An 8,344-nucleotide genomic window follows, 5' to 3' on the forward strand; every position below is an offset into this window, starting at 1 on the left:
TGGAGATGACGACGACTGCCTCCTGGGTGGTATGGTATCTCTTGACATGAAACTCCATCTGTTCTCATTTTGTCTCCTTTTTCTTTTCGTGTACAACAGCTGATGCCGGCTTTGACAAGGTCTCGCCGTTTAGATGATGATTCCGCCTCCAGCACTGCTGGTGTCCGCCATCCGACCTATTGTTAGAACAATCTAATCTTGAATGGCATTTATTTCCGGCCTTCGGGTGTTCGGCCTATTATAATTATAAATAGATAGGAATAGGGTCTAGAATTAGGATTTCCACTACGAAAAGTCATCAGCAGGCCCAAGGCCGTCGCGAGGCAGTCATGTTGCAAAAGTCAATAAGCCGACAGGTACCTTTTCAGAGGGGGTCTTCCAGATTAGGCTAGCTTCAGACACCGTCTTATATGGGGTATGTACTCTTTGTACTCTTGGTACTTCTTGTGGCTGTCGCGTCTGTGGTGGCTATTGATAACTACTCGGTGGGTGGACCTTATCTGATTCACCACCAAAGATCTGTTAGATCCTTCCTCGTAGTCCTTGATGGTACCGATGTATCTTTTGAGGATGTCTTTCGGTTTCAACGAAAGAAGCATACTAAGCTTAACATAGAGCAACGTGATTGTGTCTGGATTAAATATTGTGCATGATAAGTGATCGACCAGTCTGCCTTACCCCGCATTCTCAGCCTCAGTCGAGAGCTGAGATAGCCGATAATCTGCTCTGATAATGTTGATGCCTGCTTCCCATATCACATTCACGCTAACAAGGCATCCGACGATCGAGATTTCTTTGCTAGAATAGAAACTTGGAAGCTCCTAACAATACTTGTTCACGGCCACCGGCCTCGTTGATTTTCTCCAAGTAAGGGATGATGCGAGAAGGCGTTGATGCTTGTGGGGAAAAGACAAGACACAACAAGAGAAACCAAGCGGGGCTGAATTGAGACTCACGGCTTTCCTTCAATTGCCTTGCGACGATAAAGGGCTCGAGCACAACGTGACGTGATGTGAGGGCGGCTGAGACGCGCCGCGACGCGATGGCGATACGCAGACACATGTGACCTATATTGCGTCAGGTCGAAAAACTGGATCGACCATCCAGCCGTGTTATCGCAGTGCGTTTTGACTGTCGATGTATGCATCGTGCCAGCTTAGGAAGGTCCCGTCAAAGGAAGATTTGATCTACCTAAGACGTGTTCTGCCTTGGGCGGAATTACTGAGAATGTGGCGATCAGGCTGTAATTGGGCTTTGCTTAAGGCGACCAACTTGCCAGCGAACTATGCATCAGGCAACTGAAGGATTGCGTCATAACTACTGCATAACACGCACATAAGGTAGACCCAAGGGACTGTTTCAGCCTTCGATATCTCTCAAATTCTCAAATTTACTGTCCTCATTGAAATCTATTCAGGCTACGACGGCATTCTGGACCGCATCATTAATCTTCAAATCAATTTCGATCTTGTTCCAATAGCGGCACGGGAATGTCCGATACGATCCATCCCGCCCTCAAATGGTTGCGTCTGGCAAACGATGAACCATCAGACGTCGTGTTTGGATGTCTCGCCGCCATTATCAGCAGCACATTCCTGGCGCTACATCTCAACGTCTCGCCGCCACACCCTGAGAGCCAATCCACCTTCTTCCTCCGGCGATGGTGGGATGCCGCCCCGACTCGACAGCTTCGGCGCCAACTAGTATGGACAGGCATGATTGTGTTTGCCCCAGAGGTTCTCGTGAGCATGGCGTTTGGGACGTGGCGAGCGTCATCCATTGGCGCCGAAGTCTTTCGCTCAGGTCATGGAAACATACAGACCTGGGGTAAGAGGCACGCTTGCTTTGCGAACATGGGCGGAATAGAGTTTAAGTTTCAGAAAGACGGCGACAACATTCCGGAATCTCATGACCGTCAGTTTCTTATTCATTTGGCAAACAGCAGAGCAAGGGAGAATTCGACGCTGTGGAAGATCGCGGTTGTTTTCCATCATAAGACGGAAGTGCTACGGACATGGCTGGAAAAGGCATATTGGGCCGTCATAGCGACCTTCCAGTATTTGTCTCAACCTTTCTTGAGAATAATCCGATTCCCCACAGGTGAACCGGCACGGGCTGAAAGAGAGCCCGATGGCCCTCTGCAAGCCCCAGAAACATCAATTGAGCTCTCAGAAATGGATACTCGCGCTGTCGCCGCGTCGTCCCGGCATCCGGAAACAGCAACAGCAACCGCTACCAACATATATCCTAGAATAGGCGAGTCTTCAGCTGGACCGTCAAACGCTCACAGGGATTCAGCAGACCTGGGGCTTGTGTACCTCACCGATCTTGTCAGCCCCGAAGGCAGGCCTGGTAGTACTGTGCATGCTCGACAGGATGAGGCTATCCTTGCAGAGCCAGACCCATTCAGTCAGGACCTTGCCCCGCAGGACAGAACCAGCTCATCTACCTGTCTCTCTAATACCACCGATACGGTAACTCTCTACTTGAACGCCATACAAATCGTCGCGGCTCAGAATCTGTGTCTGTTGGACGAAGGTCCATCAATCAGCGAGGAGGATATAAAAGATAAAGACAAGACAAGTGCCTATGCTCGGGGTCTGGTGATCTTCCAGCTTGTCTGGTTCGCGATGAGGAGTATTACGCAGCTTTACCTCGGTCAGTCTCCCGCCCAAATTGAGCTCGCAACGTTGACGTACGTCTTGTGTGCCTTGATGGCCTACGCCATGTTTTGGAACCAGCCTCAGGGGGTTGAACGGCCGATACAACACACTGTTAAAGCGTCTCCGACTAAGGGGACTCGCCCAGTGACCGATGAGGATATTCACTGGCTCAGCTTCTATAGCGGGTCCCCTTTCCTTGAACGCAACTTCGTTCCACCATTCGGCATGGGTAGCACGGGATTCGACGCCACTAAACTTCCGCCTTCTGACTTATCGCTCACCTGCTTCACTACATTCGGAGGCGTCCTGCTGATGGATGACGACGTCGCGGGCATCATTGTGGGAATGATATTCGGGGCCCTCTACTGTCTTGGCTGGAACCACTCCTTCTCTTCAAAGTGGGAGCTATGGGCATGGCGTGCATCCGCCATTGTTATCACGGGTTCCCTGGTCCCCTTCGCTCTCGCCAATGCCCCATGCTCAATATCTGCCCTCCATCACCAGGCAGATCGAGTGCGGCCATCAACGCACTCTACACACATTTTATCACTCTACATGTTACTAGTTTTGTACATTCTTTGCCGGGGATTCATGCTTGTGGTTATGGTAAGGGTGCTCTGGCTATAAACCTTTAAGGTGTTATAGTTATTCGTTGCCAGTAAACCATGAGCCTGTACGCCGGGCGCAGCAAGGGGAAGTTAATGCGGAAAGTAACGGTGGGTGATGACGGTAGGAGATGACGGTAGGAGATGACGGCGGGAGGCGACGGTAAGAGAATTTAGGTATGGTGTGGCTTTACAACGGAAGTCACATGTTGGCTCGGACGCAGCTCAATGATTGGTGGGTCCGCCTTCGGACGCATCGATTTTGGGTGCGTCCGAAGGAGATGGAAGTCGCAGGCAGGCAGGCAGTGGCTTCCGTTGACGCTGCAGTGCCACGAGGGAAGGCACCCACCTACCCACCATGTCCCCTTCCCAAAATGTCACTGAGCATCGAGCGCCACCCCACCTGGGCAGAACATCTGCTCGGGCGGGATGGCACCGCGCCACTCAACCTGCCTGGAGCAACCCAGAGGGGACGAATACCCGACCATCATCGGTACATTGGCGACAACACGGAGATTTGTCATTGACTACCAACGAGAGTAAATGTCCCCTATCGTCTGACATGAAGCTGCGCGAATCTGGCAGAGCCCAAGCCTGTCCCATCCCCCAAGCTGCCCGCCCAAATGCTGACCAAAAAGCAGTCTACACCTGTCAGAAGCCAGAGGAAGATCCACAGCCGCCTCTCGTGTGGCTGGAGGAGCCGCATTGAGTGCACACCTTGTCGCAGTCCACCGAGGCATGTTCCCGACCACCGCACCACATGCATTTGCGACCAGGAGTCAGAGGCGACGCGGAGGACGATGGCGACGCATGAACGCGGATCGGCAACCGAGGAGCCAGGGACGCGTGTCGCTTCACAGCTGCAGGTGCTCGAGATGCTGTGAGGCTCGAGGGAGAACGTGCCGTCGTCATCGTTGGCCGCAGTTCGGACGTGGGAGGAGGAGACATGTTGTGCTGGAAAGGCGACGGCTCAGCCCTCGGTGCGACCGTTGCGGGGGCGGCAAATTCCTCCTTTGCCGGCTCTGTGGAATGGTCAAGCGTCTTGAGCACAGTATTCTTTGGCTGTTTTGCGTCTTCAGCGTCGGCGGGGACGGCATTCATGGGAATGCGGTCGAGGGTCTGGCTGTTGGCGCCACCGGTCGTTGTGAGGTCCGTCGAGGAGGAATCGGTCAAAGGGACATTCGCCGTGCGGAGGTTCTTTGAGAGGCCGGTCGAAGAGAGGTCTGTCGAGGAGCGGCTCGTCGAGTGGAGGATCTTCAAAGAGTCGATTGGAGAGATGCTCGCCGAAGGGGAGGTCTTCGAGAAATCGCTTGAAGAGAGGTTTATCGAGGAGAGACTCGCCAAGGAGAGATCTTTGGAAAAGTCGGTTGAAGAGCGGTTCTTCAAGGAGAAGTCGGTCGAAGGGAGGCTCGCTGAGGAGAGAGGTTTCGCCTTGCTGGGAGAGATGGCCGTCTGCAGCAGATCGGTGTCTGCATGACACTCGCGAGTTAGCTTCACCTTTCGCGACATGCTCTCGCTCCACGGCTGCGCGGTATAGCTCACGGTCAAGATGTGCCGAGCGACCGACGCTCTTCTTCTTCAGAGCCGGGAATATTGGCGTCTGCTTGGGCTTTGGAGACGCAGGGTGCTCCGGCTCGGCGCGAGCATGCTGAGTGTTTTGCTGCGGCGTCTCTGGTCGCTGCTTGATCGTGAGCGACGGGCCAATGTCGGAGCAAACGGAGGACTCTCTCGCATAGCCCTGGCCCGCGAGAGACTCAGGTCGGGCCCGCGTAGGAGAAGGTAGCTTGTCGGCCGCTTTACGGCTTGATGACGCTGTTGGCTGATCATAGCCAGGCATGTTTTCGATAGCGTCGCAAATGCAATGTTGAGAGATGGAGAGGGAGAGATGAAGAGCGTGCGGAGGAAAATTTGCACTTGGCCTGCCGAAGAGCAAACGGATGAACACCCTGTTTGCTCCTCCGGAAAAGAGACGTGCGCACCACCGGCACACGAAAGAAGCGCACATCGCATCCTCCTGGCCAAGTCTGTCTCTCCCCATCTGTCTCTCCCTGACACGCGTGCGCGCACTCCAAAAGGCTACAATGGTAGACATTCACAACTCTGACGAGGTAAGTCAGCCGGGGAAGCAAGCCCGGAGAAACCCATCGGACCGCTGACACTGCTCGCTCCAAGTTCCTCTGCCACAAGCCCCTCTCCTCGTACACCCGAAACGGCCAGAAGATCAGCTTCTGCCATCGCTGCAAAGGCATCATTGTCCGCACGCTGGTCGAGTTCAAGTTCGACCCGTCATCGCCCGCGTCCGCCGACAGCCCAAGCACGAACACCAGCATGCAGGACTGGCTCTGGCATCTCTGCGATCTCCGACCGTATTCGGAGCTCGACAAGTTCCGACCGGGCTTCGAGGAGATGATCCTGCACATCGGGCGGGAACTCAAGAAGAACGGCGACGAGGACGACCCCGTCGCGAGGGCCAAGGCGGCGCCCGGGGGCGAGTGGACCGCCGATCCGGTCGCGGCGTACAGGTGGTGGAAGGCGGGCTGCGTGCGACGGGCGAAGGAGCGCAAGGGCAAGGCTTTTGTCGACGGTGGTGGTGGTGGCGACGGGGAAGACCGTCATCGTCATGGCAGCAGCAGCGTCAAGGATGGCCATCACACTGATGTTGTTGTTGCTGCTCCTCCTCCTCCACCTCCTCCTCCTCTTCCTTCTCCTCCGCAGCTGCTCTCCTCCGCTGCGATCCACACCCTGACCCAGCTCCGCGAGCTAGGTGTCCAGATCGCCGAGGCATCCAACAAGAAACGCGAGGCCGTCACGGCTCAGGCAGCGCGGGATACGGCGGAGGTGAGGTTGCTGGCGTGCCGGAAGCGCGTGGACCAGCTGCAGCGTCGATGCAGCCGGAGCGATGGATCGCCGAGACCGCCGGTCCCTGAGCTGCTCGTCGAGAGGGTCGAGAGCGCCTCGTTGGCCCTGCAGGAGCACGAGGCAAAGTTGGCGGTGGTGATACCGGAGGCTGTCGCGAGCGCCACGGCGTTGGCGCAGAGCAAGGCGCTGGAGCATCTCGTGCGAGTTAGTGGCACGGGCGAGAGGGAGTGAGCGTGGCGCGGTTAGCAAGAGTTTGGGACCAACGTTGGTTTGGAGTGTTTGCAGAAAGGATCGCTATTTGACTTGTGATATGCATGTTCGCCATGTCCTCCCCCCTTGTGTAATGGAACAACAGCTCCCTGTCAAACTTTGTCGTGACACCAAGTAAACCTCCATCAACCTGCTCGGAGACGTCCAAGCCGATCCATCATCTCCTCCTCCTCCGTCTCCTCCCGCTTCGACTGCTCCGCGTATCTGCGGCGGCCAATGTCCTTGATGGCCTGGACGTCCGCGGTGGGACCCGTGACGGGCGAAGTGCTCCAAGTCCCGGCAGGCGACGCGCGCCGACCACCATCAAGCCCGGTTTGCTTCCGTCCGTATTGATCATCAAGCCCGGTCTGCTTCCGTCCGCCTTGGTCATGATGACGAGTCCGTCTGTGGTGTTCGGGGACGGCGCCGGTATGGGTGCTCGGCGGCGCGGTCGACAGACCCAGCGCGGCGGTTGTAGTGGCGGCGAGAGACGACAAGAATGCTGACTGGCGCGGACCGGGCTGTGTAGTCGGAGGCGAAGGAACAGGAGGCTCGAGGATGTTCGTCGTCGTCGTCGTTGTCTGATCGGGGACCGCGGGGTCGGCAGCTGGTTCGTTAACGGTGGCAAGCTCTGGAACCCAACCCGGGACCCGTCAGCGTCGCATCACACGAGAAAATGTCTAAGGCCAACGTACCCTTCTTCCGCGCCTCGATCTCCATCCGCTGCTGGTGGATCTTGGTCCGGTGCTCCTTGGCGGTGGCATGCGCCCACGATCTGAAGAAACTCGTGGGATCCTGCCACTGGAGCTCCTCCTCCGTGTCCGAGAACACGACGCTTTCAGTCTCGTCGGCTTGGTCCCGGTCGCCCGTTCGTTGGGCGGAGGCTGCCCACTTCACGTCGGCGAGATCGCCGGCATCGAGCTTGGCGATGAGCGTTTGGTATGCCGCATCGTCGGTGTCCTTGAGGTGCTTCAGGTACATGAGCCAGGCGCGTGGGCGCGCATCCCAGTCGACGGGAGGGGCCATGAGGTGCGGTGGATCTTGGGATAAGACGCCTTGGACGCGGCTGGCAGAAAGGAGGTGGTTGCGATGATGGAAAAGTGCTACGAGATCAAGGGCAGAGACGGGTACCTGCATCACGGAACGGGCTCTCTTCTTCCGTTCACACGCGCCGCAAGAATGCCTGCCACATGAAAACATTCGACATGGATTTCAATCACAAGGTAAAAGTCTCCAAACATGCGATACTGTAAATTGCAATACATAAACGTGACCTATCCAGCGGCGTTCCCAGGACCACAAAATCCGCTGGCTGATCGAGGGTTGGCGACCGGTTAAGAGCCAGTCATGACGAGATGGTCCAATTGCTGCGTCAACAGGTGAACATCTGCAGAGCCGTTGTTGCCCTCTTCCAGACCCAGACCCTCAACTCTGACAATCACATCGCCATCACCGACCGCGAGGGCGGCCCGCAACTCGGTGACGCCCAGCTGAGCCTCCCTGAGACGGTGCGACAGCTCCTGTCTGTCATGTCTGTCCTGACCTGGCTGCTGCACCTCGCATGCTTGTCCCCGGCAGAGCGAATCCAGCCCCTGCACAAGCGGCGCGACGCTGTGCATCCGCTGGCCCGTGACGATGGCGCGTTGGATCGATTCGAGAATGCTGATCATGTCGGACTCGCGCTCAGAGATCATGACCAACTGGATCTCCTTGACACTGGCGATGAGCCCGTCAAGACGCTCGCGGCTTGCTTCGAGCTGGTCAGAGTGGACCGTATCGCCATGGTCCTCGGGGAGCGGCACCTTGGACCGTGGGGTTTCTGGCGGAGAGGGAAGCGCGCCGACCGGAACAGTCTGAGAAGGAGTAGGAGGCGGTGTACGAGGCGGCGGCGGATCCGGCCGGGTTGGTGGCGGTGGCGGCGGCGGCGGCTGCGGTCTTGCGGACACCAGGGGGGACTGTCTGCGTAGC

At 56.7% G+C, this 8,344-nt stretch overlaps 1 protein-coding gene across 1 annotated transcript; it reads left to right on the forward strand.

Annotated features, from left to right (window-relative positions):
- Positions 1 to 2,174: 2,174 nt before the first annotated feature.
- On the forward strand, positions 2,175 to 3,290 carry CGCS363_v015026 (uncharacterized protein; the record flags this gene model as incomplete). The annotated part of the gene is made up of 1 exon (XM_036646875.1): positions 2,175 to 3,290. The coding sequence occupies one exon, from the start codon at positions 2,175 to 2,177 to the stop codon at positions 3,288 to 3,290; it is 1,116 nt and encodes a 371-aa protein (XP_036487903.1).
- Positions 3,291 to 8,344: the final 5,054 nt, after the last annotated feature.

This window comes from Colletotrichum siamense (assembly GCF_013390195.1).
Source record: "Colletotrichum siamense strain Cg363 chromosome Unknown KSG_Cg363_contig11, whole genome shotgun sequence".
NCBI classification, from domain to species: domain Eukaryota; kingdom Fungi; phylum Ascomycota; class Sordariomycetes; order Glomerellales; family Glomerellaceae; genus Colletotrichum; species Colletotrichum siamense.